The following is a 16,674-nucleotide window of genomic DNA, read 5'->3' on the forward strand; positions in this document are numbered from 1 at the left end:
AGCTCCTCACTCTTAAATCAGAGGTGGCGTAGTCAATTTGAAGTGTTCAGTATACCGGTGATCCCTGCAAATGTGAATACAAAATGCATTGAAACATGTATAAAATATCCATCTGTGTGTGTGTGTGCATCTGTTGATAGCACTTCTTGTGCAACATTTGTTTATTGCATTGTATATTTGTACAGGTACAAAATAAAACACTACATGGCATTACTTCATTTATTTTATTTTTGAAAAATAATAAAATAAGGAAAACAAACAATATATATATATATATATACACACACAACTGTCCTGAAATAAATTTCCACTTGGCCTCAGCAGAATTCACTCTAATAATATCTAGGATCTGTGCTGCTTCTTTTTCAATTTCTTTATATTCTTTCACGTTTTTGAGGGCACCCATGTTAATTGTAGGAGAGAGAAAAAAAAAAAAGACAGATGGGCGTATTCCAAACAGGAATCAAAATGTTCCATTGCTATCGCCAGCCGCGTCAGTCCTCCTCCTCATCCTCGCGGAGCCAGGTGAAGAAGGCGGTGACGGACTTGAGCGCCGTGTCCCTGCCCTGCTGCTCCGCCGGGTCTGGACTGGTCTCCCATTTGTAGAAGGCCTCCTCCTTAATGATGTCTTCATCGTACAGCGTGTCAAAGAACGTCCGCAAGAGATCTTGAGGGACAGAGGAAAGAGGTGTGTGGTGGGGGGGGAAATAAAAAGGAGTTCTCGATTACACGTTTGCCGAGCCTTCCTACCCCTATTTGTTTCTTCTATTCTAACTTCTACAATATGGAACAGGTTGCTACCTAGAAGGGCTTTGTCCACCTTAAACAGATACAGGAGGCCTCTAGAGAGGAATACAGAGACGGCACTAATGCTAAGCCTGACCCCAGGGCCCACACTCACTCGCTGGCTGCTCCATCTTCACCATCAAGGCCTGAAGAGCATAGAGGCCCTGCAGCTCCTTCTGCTCATCCGTGAGGTACTTCTGCAGGAGCGGGACTCTCTGATTCATGTCCACTTTGTACGGATTCTCAGCTGTGGGGGAGAAACGGTGAATATCAGTCTCTGCAGTGAGCCGGACGGCATGCCAGGTTATTTCTAATTCCCATAATGCACCTCTCCTTTGGAAAGGAGGACTGAATGACAGCTAACAGGGCAAGAGCTTCGAAATCAATGGACTGGATAGTTTGTCTGTTCAGACTCAAGGGTGTAGGGGCAGAGGGGAGAATGGGAGAGGAAGATAAGGGACAATATTTTCCTTCTCCAAACCAAATACTTAAGAAACACTGCCGTTATATTTTTAAAAACAATGATTTTCCTACGACAGTTCAGGCGTGTTGTATAACAGCTTAAAATCCCAGAATTCATCTCGATGGCTCCTTTCCTACAGTCAGTCCTAGCGCTGCACTCACAGCTGATGGCAGACTGACACACCGACGTCATCACTGCCCTGACGAACACCGCGGAGGAGATCTGCTGCTCGTCCAGGTTGGCCTAAATAAATATGGGATAAACCAAAAGAGATTACATAGGGAATAAGCTTTCCCCTCTAAATACTATGGATCAAAAGGTAATTTTCACAAGATCGAGTTGTCAAGGTCCTTACCTCCACCCAGTCATATATTCTTTGGTTGTCTGCCTTCTCCTTTATCAGTTTGTCCAACTGCCTGTAGAGCTCCTCCGAAGTCATGTTCATTTCGCTGGTCTTCCCCGAGTAATTTTCCAGAGTGAATTAAACTTTCTGCAATGAGAATGGGTGCATTTTTCCACCATAAATGAGACTTGGTGCTTGGGGAGAACAACCTAAAAGACCTGCCTTGGGGTTCTCTCAAAAGTAGAAACTTGCTCCTGCATCCGAGATTTCTCACTGCAGACGATGTCACAATCTCCATAGTTAGGCTCCAAATTGTTTCTTTCCTCTCTTTTTAAAGGGACAATACCCAGATAGCACCGAACGTTTTAGCACCGAACGTTTAAAAGAGGCCGTTTATGGCATGATGGAGAAATGCAAGACCCACAGCATCAGGAATACAACCTGGCCCTCCATCCCCCGTTTCTCCCTCCCTGCTTATTCTCCCAATATCCCAGCAGCCCCTATTGTCTCACCATCTCCGTCACAAACGTGTCCTGCTTAATTCGGCATCTCTCCACAGGGCACCGGCTTTCTTATGGCTCTGAAGAAGGAAGTCGTACACAGACAAGTAGGTTAGAGTCATACAACAATATGTTTTATGCATCATAATCGTCCTTTTCACAAAATACTCCTAAACCACTGGAGTCACCATTCCTTTGCAAAGTAAGGCCAGGATCTCCACCAGTAAGATGCCAGCTTTGCCCAGGGGAAGCAAGAGTCAAAGCAGTATAAAGATCTTAGACACTGAGACAAAGGAAACATGGCATTGTGTCAGCAAACCAGAAAGGACAATAACTTACCAGCACTGAGTCTGGACAGAAGGACAAGTTTTCACCCTTTCTAATGTTCACTGTATCACAACCCTGCATTGCAACACAGCAGCTGAAACTCTGAGCTTCAATTACAGTCTTTATTGTCGGCAATCCTGAAAATGCCAAATAATAATCTGTGTTGCACTGGCGATAATGTAATACAGGAGCCATTTCCATTGCTTCATGGTATCATGGCCATTTCCCGAGAGCAATGCAGTAAACGTCACTTTACAACAGTTTAGTTTCTACACTAGTTACTACACTTCCCATTGGAATAACATCATAATATTACCGAGTAGAGCACATTACTAACATTATTAACATGACTTAAACCGTTTATACAACACCGAAAACAAAATAAAATACAACGTGTTGTTGTTATTTAACACACTGTAAGATTACGTTGCTTCTCGTGTTTGAATGCTAACAGGTCTTACCTGAAAACGCAAAATAATGGTCCGTTTTACTCAATGGAGACGCCACCTCCATCGCTTACACGGATCATGAAGAGCAACCCGCCCGCAATGCGCTTCCCTGCCTCGGCCCAGTCCTGACGTGCGGGCGCCACCTGCGGGCGGGAGGGGGTATTACCCGCTCGGTGTACTGCAGTGCAATTGCTTTTGCCCCTGCAGATGAACATTGGTATTTAATGCTTTTAACTACATGTATAGGGTATTCTTAGTATTCTAAGTATTTTAAATGTAAGTTTATTTAATGTACTGGTAAACATACAATATTGCAAAAGAATTGGTAGGACTTTTGATAGGTTTTTAAGGTTTCTCCAATCCGTAAGCTTAACAAACTATGCAGGTAGAGATATTATTATTATTATTATTATTATTATTATTATTATTATTATTATTATTTTCATCACATATTATGGTAAGCTAATTAGCGTATTGGTTAACCCTTTTGGTAGTGCCTGATGTAATGTAAACTGTTCATGACTGCAGAAGCAGAAATAGACATGGTTGAGATCTTTGTTCTCCTTTCTCACCTCCTCCCTTGATTCCCTCTGTCCCCCTCACATCTCGTCCTGTCCGCCCTTCCTCTCCACAGTCCTGGATCTCCTCCATCCTTTGCTCAGGAAGAGGTCCAAACTCCCAGCTGCCCTCAACCTATACCTCTCTCTACTGTCCACATTCTCCTCCTCACTCACCTCAGCTAAGAAGTCTTATTTCCAATCACTGTTTGAATCGAGCTTCCTTTTCTTCATTCTCACCTCTTTCTAACTCTGAACTTTCCTCTCTCCTCCTAGGTCACAAACCCACAACGTGTGCCCTGGACCCTCTCCCCACTCACCTCCTCCAAGCGACTGCTCCTGATCTTCTCCCCTTCATCTGCTCCCTCCTCAACTCCTCACTCCTCTCTGGCTGTTACCCATCTGCTTTCAAACAAGCTGCTGTGATCCCACTCCTCAAGAAACCTACCCTTGATCCTACCTCTCTTCAGAACTACCACCATGTGTCAATACTCCCCTTCCTCTCAAAGACGCTCAAGCATGCGTTCCACCACCAGCTCTTTGCATTTCTTTCCCATCACTCACTCCTTGATCCTCTGCAATCCGGCTTGCGCACAGCTCACTCCACTGAGACGGCTCTCCTGGCAGTCACTGACTCCCTCAGCTGTGCTCGAGCGGCCTCCCTCTCCTCAGTCCTCATCCTCCTTGACCTCTCTGCAGCATTTGACACTGTCGATCACTCCATCCTCCAATCCTGCCTCGCTGACCTTGGAATCTCTGGAACTGCTATCGCCTAGTTCTCCTCCTACCTCAATGACCGGACCTACCAATTAACATAGCAAGGTTCCTCATCCACTCCCCAACCTCTCCTCACAGGCGTACCCCAAGGCTGCGTCCTGGGCCCCCTCCTGTTCTCTCTCTATACGTCTCGTCCAGTCCCTGGTCCTCTCCCTCCTGGACTACTGCAACTCCCTCCTGGCTGGGAGCCATGCAGGTAACAAAAATGTCCACTTTAATTACACTATGGGAGGAATATAACTGGAAGAAGTAACACATGAGAAAGACCTATGAGTCTACGTGGACTCCTCACTTTCTCCAGCCAAACAATGTGGGGAAGCAATAAAAAAGGCAAACACAATGCTAGGGTATATTGTCAAAAGTGTAGAATTGAGAACAAGGGCAGTGATGTTCAGACTGTACAATGCACTAGTTAGAGCTCATCTGGATACTGTGTACAGTTCTGGGCTCCACACTTCAAGAAAGATATCGCTGCTCTAGAGGCAGTTCAGAGGAGAGCAACCAGACTTATTCCAGGTCTGAAGGGAATGTCCTACTGAGAGACTGAGGAACTGAACCTTTTCACCCTGGAACACAGGAGACTACATGGGGACTTGATTCAAAATCATGAAAGGCATCGACCACATCAAACCAGAGGAGCTTTTCCAGATCAACAGGGACACACGCACCCGGGGACACAAATGGAAATTGTTCAAGGCATTCAAGACAGAAAACAGGAGACACTTCTTCACACAGAGAGTTGTTACAATCTGAACAAACTCCCCAGCGATGTGGTTGAAGCCGACAATTTGGGAACATTCAAAAATAGACTGGATAGGATCCTTGGATCACTTCGTTATGAATGAACACCGCATGAGCATGATGGGTTATATGGCCTCCTCTCATTTCTCAGTTCTCTTAGACAGTGTTTCTGGTTGATCTTGTGGGAACGTTATTCACTCATGTCAAACTCTTGATCATCAGACTCAGCAGGAGGTCACCGAGATGATGACGGGGTTCAGCCCTGACGATGCCCTGCAGGACACCCCAGGACACAACTGGACTGGATCCTCCCAGCGTCCTCTGAGTGAGCTAGACTGGAGAACCAAGGTTTACGTAACCAGAGTGAAAAGCCAGGTTTGTATGTACAGAATTCAGAACACTGGCTGACTGAACATTCCTCCATACGCCCTTGAGGTTTCAGGTAATGGACTGGGCTTGTCTTAATGACCAAATATAACATTGCAATAAACAAATGTCAAATGTCAACAAATAACCTCTGAGTGGTGGTCATACCAGAGGGCAAAGGGGGTACCAGACCAGCTGCCTTTATGTCCTGGAACTATTGGGTCAGGACAAAGTTGATTGGCGAAGTGCGGTCCGGGGACGTGGTCCGAGGGAGCGACAGTTTACCGTAAGACATTTCTACATGGACAATTAATAACCGGATCAAAAAAGAAAGTGAGTGGGCACAATATTCCAACTGAGGGGGAATTGCCCCCCTTTTGCCCTCCATGGCACCAGGCCTGAATGAACTATTATATATAAAGCAATAATCCAGCTCAATCAGATGAACTAATAATCTAATTTTTGAAAATGTTAGTGATGTGACTGGTTTTGTGGTGGAGGGTCACATCACTTTGACAGCTCGCCTACTGCCAGTTACCATCCAAATGAGGATAATAGTTAACCACTACAGTAGTGCCATTTGTCAGCTAATGATGTTTGATAGTATTGTATTTTTTAATTAATTTTGTGTTTTAATGTGCACTCTGTAATATAGTATTTTCAGTACTGAGTATTTATGGTGTGGGTGTTACTATTTAAATTTGTATGCATTACTAAATCTATTTCAGTGTATGTTAAAGTGCAATACATGTTCTGCACTAGTTAAATGTTTGTGTCTCTCTTAGTTGTACCTAAACATTTTAACTCTGCTTTAAAGATGGGCACCACTAAAATGTTTTGCAGTGGGGTGGGGGCCACCACAATCAAATCTCGCCTATGGCCCCCAAAATGCTAGGGCCAGCCCTGATCACTTGGATCATTACACTACCACATCCTTAGATATATGAAATGTAACTGTTGAATTTTTGTCAAAAAATTAAGACTAAAACTAAATCTAATATAGCTGTCAAAATTAACACTGGTTCATTTGTATAGTACCTCGTCTGGAGGACAATACAGTCGCAAAACCATGTATTTACCAGCAGATGTCACTATAAAGAGCATGTATCGAGTGCTTCGAAGCAGTGAACTTTTTTCGGTACAATAGCTTCAAATGGTTCAGTTTCTCCCATCACTAGTATCTCCTCCTGCCTCAATATGCACCAACAACATTCAATCAGATTACTCCCCCTCCACCGTGGAACCAGACAGAGGTGCCTTTTCTCTCCACTTTTATTTGCAATTGCGATCAAACCTCTCTATTGAGGGTGGTTAGGGAGGGACGTATTCTGAAGGTCTCGCTATATGCTGATGACCTCCTATTGAATATTTCTGATCCTGCCTCCTCTCTCCCACACGTACTTTCCACTTTAGAATCATTCAGTAATATCTCAAGTTACAAAAATACATTTTGACAAATCTGAACTTTTTCCAATTAACGCAGCTGACAGAAAGGATAACTTTATCAATTTTCCCTTTACAGTTTCTCAGGATAGGTTTACATATCTTGGGATTACTGTCACTCACTCATATAATAAGCTGTTTAGCTCTTTAACCCTCTACTCGAACGCACTGAGCACAACTTCAACTGCTGGTTCGTTTTTACCCATCTCACTGTAGAATCATTATTTTAAATGAATTACTCTCCCAACATTTTTGTACCTCTTTTAATGCATTCCAATTTTTATTCCTAAATCTTTTTTCATGCCCTTAATTAATTTAATCATTCATTTGGAATAATAAGATGCCCCGTATTCATGTTCTCCCTCTCTGTGTGGGTTTCCTCTGGGCACTCTGGTTTCCTCCCACTGTCCAAAGACATGTGGGTTAGGTTAATTGGCCATGCTAAATTGCTATGTTTGTGTGTGTTGCCCAGTGATGACCTGGTGTCCCATCCTGGGTGTATTTCTGCCTTGTGCCCTATGCCTGAAGGGATCAGCTCTGGCTTCCCTGCAACCCTCACCAGGAGAGGTGGTTTTGAAGATGGATGGATACAAATTTTGCCTCATTTGAACAATTTGTCCAAACACAATCCAAAATCAATCCTGATGTTAACCCTACTTGCGTTAGATGCAAACAAACACCTGCTTCTTTGTTCCATATTTTGGTCCTGTCCCAGGTTAACCCCTTTCTGGTCCTCCATTTCTCCAATGCACTACTTTCATGGATACTTCAATTGAAAATCAATCAAATTCACAGCCCGTGGATCTTGTGACAAGTTGTATTTGGCCTGGCAGCCTTTCATATTTTACTTTGAGGTGCTCAGGTTTCCCTCACACCCCTAACTTCCTTGCGCTGCCCTCCAGAGGTGGAGCATGACCTTCTTCTTCTTCAATTTCTTTACTAAATACAAAAAACAAGAAACATTCCCAAAATATAGGTCTTTGTTTTGAGAATCATAGGTGAACAATTCTACATTCTAATATTTTTTCTTCAGCTGCAGACATAGGGTTGTGTACAATATGTTTTTATGTGCGCTTTGTGGTTGTCAACAGAAATTTTCAATTAATTGTCAGAGCTTCGAAGATCATTTTCAGAAAACGAATGGTTAGTGATGATCAGACGTGTGTGAATGGCAGTTTGTGCCACAAAAGAAGCTGAGTGTGATAATCACTATGATAGTTATTGCTAATGGTGATGAAGTTATGAAGAACTCGAGCCTCAAGGGCTCAACGATTATAAAGTCTCACAATCTTTTAACCGCAATCCACCCCTGTGCAGCTTTCAGAAAACTTTGCAGCTTTTACACGACTCTCAATGTAGATGCAATAGCAGGCACTCTGCTGTAAAGGTGGCACTCCCTGCAGAAGCCCACTCTGCAAGTGTTGAGATGTAGGTAGCAGAGGCTCTTGTGACAGTGTGTCTGAACAGCAACCGCACTCATCTCACGAGCTGAAAGAAGACAAGAGTGCTGCGGTTGGACTGTGCACACCCACAAATCGAGAGGGTCAGAGATGTGTAGAAATGGCCATTACCACCAAGATTACATTGAAAATAGCAGGACTACAGGACAACAGCACTACAGTTAAGGATTTTTTGTTTTATATTAGAAACAGGAATGAAGAAGAACAATAAGAAAGAAATAAAGAACAAACTTTTTTCTTCTTCTAGAACTGTTTCACTAACACATATTGATTTCTTGGTTTTCCTTTCCATACAGTTCAGTTGTAATAAGATAAAAGGTTTGTGTTCAGAAATTAAGGTTGCAACTGGATATATATATATATATATATATATATATATATATATATATATATATATATATATATATATACGACATTGAAGTGTGGGTGCTGGGAGTCATTTCTGTAAGGAAATGTGTCTTGATTTCAATCATCAATTTTGAAACCACCTCAACCACAACTCATCAACAGGCAGCATCAGTGTATACCAATGGAAACTATTGACCATCTTAGACCAGCAGCTATAAAGCGCGCAGGTTTCCATCTCTGAGAGGTGTCTGTGTGTCGACTTCACTGAGTTTGCTGTGTTCACAGACACAGGTAAGGGACTCCTTCAGCAAGAACTGCTATACTTAGGTTTATGTTTTCATAATATTTCCAAATTAATTATGTGTTTCAACTGTTCTTAACACTGTTTTTTTTCACAAATAGTTTTGCACTGTGCTGTCCTGCAGTTTGACCTGAGTGCTGTACTGTACATGCAACTCTACCATTGTGAATGTTCAGACTGGGTGTTTTGCAGGTGCCTGATCTCTGGCCCAGGTTCACACAATGCAGGCGGCTCTGACATTGCTGTTGGTGTGCGGTGTGGCCGTGTCCTCATCCCAGCCAGGGGATCCGTCTCTGGACAGCGCCTGGGCAGACTGGAAGACTCTGCATGGCAAGCAGTACACTGAGGTAATAATGCCTTAGAAACCAACACTCTCACAAGTGTGGAATCCTTTGACCACTACTGTTGCATAAAATATAACTGATAAGTTTCAATGCTGAGGAAAAAAGAAACTATTATAGGATTGTAACAAGGATTCTGTATGTTCTATATGATATATATGTTTTGGCATCTTGTCTCTAAGGGGAGGACGTCATCTGTCAGTTTACAGATCCTGTTACTTAGTTTTAATATACATCTGGACCCAATTGCATAGAATAGAGCATGCTAGACATTTACAGTTTTTTCTTGTTCTCAGGAGGACTCTGAGGGCTACAGGAGGCAGGTTTGGGAGGAGAACCTGCGTTTCATCGAGCAGCACAACCTGGAGCACTCCCAGGGGAAACACAGCTACACTCTGGGGATGAACCACTTCGGGGATCTGGTAAAGCTGCGATATCACACAGCTCTGCACTGTTCACTGTACTCTATCTGAGTCTTTTATTTTTCAGACGAATACATGAATACACACAATCTATTTCCATAGGTTTCTCTCTTTTTTCAATTCATGAAAATCCAAATATTAAGTTTAAATGTTTTTCTGGTGGACACTGAATACGGTCAATCATTTCCAATTTTTCCCCATCAGACCCATGAGGAGTTCACTGGGATGGCGGGGTTCAGAGCTGACAGTGCCCTGGATGACACTGCCGTCTCCAACTGGACTCGCTCCACGGGGACACCTCCACCTTCATTAGACTGGCGCACCAAGGGATACGTAACTCCTGTGAAAGATCAGGTATGTGCAACCAGAATTTGGACATTACATTAATTGGAAATGAAAAACACAACACGAGTGATTTAATCTCTCATCCAATCCCCTTTGAGACTTCATCACCTCTAAAAAGAAAGTCCAATATGAGTTGCTGAGAATAGTGTTGTGATATTTCTCTCGTGTTCTGTCTGCCAGGGTAAATGTCACTCCTGCTGGGCGTTCTCTGCTGCAGGAGCCTTGGAGGGACTGCACTTCAAAAAGACCAGAAGGCTGGTGGCCTTGAGTGAGCAGAACCTGGTGGACTGTGTCAAGGGCCCTGGGTATAAAAGCAAAGGCTGCAATAAAGGATATATGCATGAAGCATTTAAATACATCAGTCTCCATGGGATTGCCTCGGAGAGAACTTACCCTTACAATGCGACGGTAAGTGTCATTGTTGCTTCTTTATTCTATCAAGTAGAACCAAAGGCCTGGAAACATCTGTGAATTTCAGTCCCCTTGGTCTGTTTAGCTTTGATGACAGAAACAGTGCTTTATGACCCGTGATAAAGGATAGATCCAGACCCTTCTGCCTTCATATCCGTGTTAGTGACCTCTGTGCTTATATATTCTGTTTTGTATTAGGATGGAAATTGCCGATATACCAATGCACAAAAAGCTGCCAGCTGCACCGGCTATACATTTGTGCCATCAGAAAGTGAGAGAGCTTTGACAGATATACTGGCTAGTGTCGGGCCCATCTCTGTGGCTGTTAATATGCATCCAAGAACTTTCAGATTTTACAAAAAAGGTGAGTGTATGAACAATGTCACTTTTGCTTTCCCATTTATTATCAAAGGTCAGAGCTAAGGGATTGTAGAATATTTCCATTTGAAATACATTTTTAACTGATAGGACTAGTTGAATGCTAGTCGAACTTTCCCTGTCTTTGCTCAGATGGATTTAGGAAGAGTATTTTGAAAACGGCAAACACAGGACAATTAATATATTCTAAGATGGCTATCTGCTGATCAGAGCTGTAGGTCATTTGCTGTTATAGACTGATATGGCTTAACGTGATGTTCTTGTGAGAGGAAATTTGGTAACATGCTCACTTGTGTGAACAGTTATGGGCCTGCTATATAAACTTACCCACCTTCGATAGATACAGGCTGATTTGTCTGTTAGTGATGAGTGTTGGGTCAACTGCAGACTGCACTTGTAATACATAAACTGCAGAGTGCATTATTAAGATAAAGGAAAAATCTGAATTGTCTTGACAGTGAAATCATTATTTTTCATTTAAGAAGAATCCTGCAGTTTTCAGTCTATTAGCTATATTTCAAAAGAGCATACACAACAACTAGAACATTTGTTGCTTGATGGTTCATGTCAGCCTAAGGTTCAATTGAAACATTCTGGGTTCATTTAACACTGTCAGAGTTCATCGAATGCTGATGATGTGCCTGTGCTCCAGCATAACACCTGTTTTCTTCCACTCTAAAGGTATTTACAATGACCCTGAATGCTCTAATGACCCCAATCATGCAGTCTTAGCAGTAGGTTATGGAGTCTCCTCTGTACCAGCTCACAGCAATGGAACCAGTAAATACTGGATCCTGAAGAACAGGTGAGTGCTCATTCTATCAAACTTCCCCACAGGTGAGCACAGGTGACGGCCGGCACAGTTTTTTTGAGGAGGAAACATCCCCAGGATTTTAATTATAACAAGCACACAGAAACATATCAGGTTCAAAGCATCAAATGAGCTAGATATCCTGCCAGTGTGAGTGATATATTGTAGTGTTGCTTTCTACACAGGGGTTAGTACTGTGGCTCAGTCAGACAGTACCTATTGGATTGACATGAATTACAGCACATGTAGGGAGATTTGCAATGCACTGCGGCTACACATATTGTTGCTAACCTGTGCTGGATCACAGTTTGTTCAATGGCACCAGGTTTTGCACAGAAGACATTGGAACCAGACCCAGCCATGTAGCTGAGGATGATCCTCTGCTTTACTTTCAATAAATGAAGATGACTGAGGAGTAGGATGTCATATGATATCTATACCTTCTGTCCTGTGAGAAGAATATTTTATGCAAGCTCAACATTGATCTGAACAGTTTTTGTTTCACATCTGCAGCTGGGGCCAAGGCTGGGGTGAGAAGGGGTACATGTATCTGGCCAGAGAAGGGAGACGAGGAAACCTTTGCGGAGTTGCTAGCGCAGCAGTCTATCCCACTGTGTGAAATCCATCTTGTGCAAAAGTAACTAAAATTTAAAGCTAAGGGTGATGAAGACACAATTTTGTCATGGTCCTTAAAACTGCTTCAAATAGACTTACTCCAAAAACACTGTAAACTGTCACTCAATATGTATGACCAAAGGAGCATCTTCTAACATTCACCATTCCAATACTCCAGTTAAAGATACTAAGCATTGAAATGCTATAGTACGAGACAATATTACCCCACTTTTGATCATTTTTCGCTTTGTTTTAGTTACTTATGGTACCTGTTTCCTTTTAATAATTTAAGAACAATCCTGCAGTTTTCTATCTATTAGCTATATTTCAAAAGAGCATAAACCACAACTAGCACATCTGTTGCTTGATGGTCCCAGTCAACCTAAAACTGTAATCTGTCCATGTGTGTTATAAATGCCCATATGGAAAAAATAGATATATTTGAAATGGTAGGAATTAGTGATACCTATATTTTCCATATGCCCTTTTATGGTATATTTAAATTACACAGGATGTAGGTAATCCATAGATATATATTTTCAACCTATAAAATACAACAAATGGTTAATTTCTAGAATATATTTTGAACATATTAAATTACTATATTCATTAAAGGCTAAAATATATTTCAAATACATACAGCGTATTTTAAATGTTCAAAAAAGGAGCCTATTTTATCAGATGAAAAAGATAAGGATCACAGATTTCTGCCATATAAATTGAATATGTATATTTGTTCTGTGTGGGTGGTTCACAGCTGAAGCAAGACAGTAATATGAACAGTGATGTGATATGAACATCGCAGTGAATGGATTGACTGTACCTGTAACAATATTCCTGCTGCTGTGACTTTTTCTGTCCTTTCAATAAAGCTTTTAGCAAAGTCACGTGTGTCTTTTACTCCATTGCATCCATTCATGTATGTGTATTTCAATAGTACAAGCAAGCTTCCAGAATGTCCTCTTTATTGGCCTCTTTCACTGACTCTGTTTAAAAGGTTTAAGCTGGCCCCAAGCTTTTTGATGCAACCTGAAGTCCTAAATCCCGACCCAGGGCTGGCCAATCTGTATATGTACACACGATGGGCCGACCTAAACACATCAGTGTGTGACTCAAGTCAATCCACTCCCCTAGAGTTTTTGTAAGTCGCCCTGGACAAGGGCATCTGCTAAGAAATAAATAATAGAATAATTATAATAGAGTCAGTGTCAAACAGAGCCAGCCTAGTGTTGATAAGCACACCTGTAGTACAATTAAAAATGTCTGATTTAAGAGGTAGCAACTGGGATGAATCAGAAATTAAAGCACTGTTTACAACCTGGATGGAAGATAAAGTTCAAAATGAAATGTATAGAATTATACGCCATTGTCTATTGCTTCTGTCAGTGTGTATCAATCATTTCCCCGACTAAGTTTAAAGGAAAATAATATCAGACTTTAGGAAAAAAAAAATGTGGACCACAACAAACGAAGTTGAGTCCAGAAGTTTTTCCTTGAACTTTAAGAAATACTGAGCAGCAGACCAGAGATAAACCCATCACTTCTCCCCTTATCAACCAACTGCTCTGTCAATGCACGTCTTTGTTGTATATTACTCCAATAGTACACTAACAATAAGTAACTGCACAAAAAGTATGTCCACCATGTGTCACAGAGGACACAGACACAGGTAAGGGACTCCTATAGCAAGGACTGCTGTACTTATGTTTCAAGTGTTTTTTGTTTTCCAGGAATTAAGCTTAAAATGAATGTATAACCTCTTTCGCACTGTGTTTTCCTGTATGTGCATTTTGTACGCCTACCCTTACCCACACCCCATACCATCCGACTGGAGAGAATCGTCTAATCTGCCTAATCCAGAAATAGAGGCATGAAATGTGGTTTCCATTTGTCCTGATCAGTAGCGTAGCTTTTGTTCCAGAAGTGGGGACATGCATTTTGAGTTACAAAATGTACAGGAAGGAGCTTGCAGTAGAATTTGCACTTCAGATGTTTTGCTGTATACTTCTTCTAAAAGCTAGTTTTGGTTCAGACTCTGTGAATGACGACTGACCTCAGTCAAGTTCTCATTGACTTTTGTCACAAAGTAATCCATTGCAGGAAGCACAATCCTGCACATATTAAGCATACCAGTTTTGATCTAAAAATTAAAGGCTGTATTCATTTAACACCAGGAAACCTTTCTGTGAAACCAAAGAACCACAGAAAAAAAAAAAAAAGATAGCCCGAGCAAAGAAATATACGCCTTATATGCAGGCGCAGGAGTGCAAGGTTTCAGCTAATGGATTGGGCCTGTCTTAATGACCAAATATAACATTGCAATAAACAAAGGTCACAAATGAAATGCTGTAACAAATGCACACGCATAGAGAGACAGATATATTATATATATATTATACATGTTTCAATGCATTTTTTATCCACATTTGCAGGGATCACTGGTGGACAGTATACTGAACTACTGCCATTTGAAAAACCTCCATAGGTTTGTAAATTGTTGTAAATCATATAATTCCAAACCACGACTAACAATCTCTGCAAATGTGGGTAAAAAATGCTTTGAAACATGTATAATATATCCAAATTAACTGAATTCATATTTTATTCATACATTAAATAAGCAGGCCTGAAGTATGTTGAGTATATCAACACCAAATAGTAAGAATAATTTAGTGTAGACTGTTTGAGAGAACTGTGTGAGAACAAATTGAAAATGTGTGAAATGCATTAATATAATACATAATGTTGTCAATTTGTTGACTGTAGGCTACACCAATCTATTTTAAACTGAATTTTAAGGAGTTTCCCCAAATTACTAAAAATTTGCACTTTGTGGTTAGCGCTAGAAATATTCTATTAATTGTCAGAACATCAGAAGTGAAAAAGTAAAAGTGAAAAAGAATAGTGATTCTCAGCCGTGTGAATGGCTGTGCCACGAAGGAAGCTGTGTGTGATAGTCACTATCACACTTTTTATTGCTAATGGTGATAAAGTTAGGAGGAACACAAGGTTCAAGGGCTCAACCATTATAAAGTCTCAATCACCATCTTTTATGCTCAACCTGTGTAGCTTTTAGCAAACATCCGGCTTGAGTGAAAAAGCACATGTTTTGGGGTTCTCTGTATTATAGTCGGTACACAGTGAGACCTACCATCAGTGAGGTGGGGGCAGTCTAAAGATGAGTGCCTGGCCAGGGACTTTATCATTTATTATTTATTATAACTGTTATTTATGTGAGGCTGTGTATTTGTTGTTTGAGCTGAAGTCAAAATGAGACCCTAAAATAGTAATGCTAGGAACAGGGTCTTCAGGGTCTGTACAAACTGCTGTATAGGCCTGGACAAAATAAAAGTATATGCATATAAGTGTTTCCACCGACAAACTGCTCTTTTGTATGACTTGTAACAGATGATTAAATATATTTTTAAAAAGTCTGGGTGCTGATTTTAACCACAACACAACTCTGTGAACTGAACACATGCAACACAGAAATCAAAGTAGAAGGCTGGCCATACACTATGAATTCTATGCAAATGGAAAATGTTATTTCTTGAAAAAAAGGCATTTATGTCTTAGTTTTTCTGATCATTAAATTTTTTTGTGTGTTTTACATTTGCAGCTGGGGGACACGCTGGGGCCACGAGGGATACATGCAACTAGCCTATGGGAACCAATGTGGAGTTGCTAAGACACCCCTGTATCCCATTGTGTGAAAGCCAAGAGTGATGAAGACTCAATTTTCACTCTGTTCTGACCTCCCTTCACCATAAAACATTGAATTAACTATAATTATGAACATGTTTTCCTAAAGGAATGTAATGTGTCAGTTCCAGTTTTTCTGTCCTTGCAATAAAGGTTTTGCAAAGTCACATGTTTTTTCCTATAAATCCTCTGATGCCTTTGTATTGGAAAAGAAAAAAAAAAATATATATATATATATATTTTTAGCAAAGCCAGTATGGTAACACTTTATATTACACTACCATTAATTCATTATTGGTAAATAGTTTATAAAACAGTTAGGAACCATTGATAATCTCAAAAAACCTTTATAAGGTATGATTAATCATTTATAATAAAGATTTGAAACAAAATATTGTTTTGACAGCTCCCAAAACACTTTGTTTCAATATTTCTTTGATAAATGATAAATCATACATTATAAAAGGTTTGTAACTGTTTTCCAGAACACAAAGGCAATACTTTCCCTGTATATACAATTGTAAAAAGCCTAAAAAACAAACAGAAAAACTGGCTGCAGGATTACAATTTCCATGGGTCTTTGTTAAACAGAAAAATATATGAGGAACAGGAATGAGGAAGAACAGTAAGACACTTTTTTTCTGCTTCTAGAACTGTTGCAATAACAAATTGTGATTTATTTGTTTTCCTTTCAATACAGTTCAGTTGTAATAACTGAAGATTGCAACTGGATCTTTTTTTTTTTTTTTACTGTAGCTACGCTTACAACATTGAAGCATGGGTGCAGC

General features: G+C 40.8%; 2 protein-coding genes across 3 annotated transcripts; one reads left to right on the forward strand and one right to left on the reverse strand.

Moving 5' to 3' along the window:
- Positions 1-212: 212 nt before the first annotated feature.
- On the reverse strand, positions 213-2,989 carry LOC136718323 (eukaryotic translation initiation factor 4 gamma 1). 2 transcript variants are annotated; one of them, XM_066696009.1, is made up of 6 exons: positions 2,881-2,989; positions 2,105-2,172; positions 1,605-1,739; positions 1,411-1,492; positions 902-1,033; positions 213-667 (listed from the first exon to the last, which is right to left on the reverse strand). In XM_066696009.1, the coding sequence occupies exons 3-6, from the start codon at positions 1,692-1,694 to the stop codon at positions 495-497; spliced, it is 477 nt and encodes a 158-aa protein (XP_066552106.1). In that variant the 5' UTR covers positions 1,695-1,739; positions 2,105-2,172; positions 2,881-2,989; the 3' UTR covers positions 213-494. The 2 variants fall into 2 exon arrangements, with proteins under 2 accessions (XP_066552106.1, XP_066552107.1); XM_066696010.1 differs by lacking the exon at positions 2,881-2,989 and adding an exon at positions 2,432-2,813.
- Positions 2,990-8,749: 5,760 nt separating this feature from the next.
- On the forward strand, positions 8,750-13,071 carry LOC136717814 (procathepsin L). Its single transcript, XM_066695340.1, has 8 exons — positions 8,750-8,851; positions 9,054-9,208; positions 9,499-9,624; positions 9,829-9,978; positions 10,150-10,377; positions 10,579-10,744; positions 11,440-11,563; positions 12,083-13,071. Exons 2-8 carry the CDS (start codon positions 9,083-9,085, stop codon positions 12,186-12,188), a joined length of 1,026 nt encoding a protein of 341 aa, XP_066551437.1. The 5' UTR covers positions 8,750-8,851; positions 9,054-9,082; the 3' UTR covers positions 12,189-13,071.
- Positions 13,072-16,674: the final 3,603 nt, after the last annotated feature.

The sequence above is a fragment of the Amia ocellicauda genome, chromosome 22, assembly GCF_036373705.1.
Source record: "Amia ocellicauda isolate fAmiCal2 chromosome 22, fAmiCal2.hap1, whole genome shotgun sequence".
Taxonomy (NCBI): domain Eukaryota; kingdom Metazoa; phylum Chordata; class Actinopteri; order Amiiformes; family Amiidae; genus Amia; species Amia ocellicauda.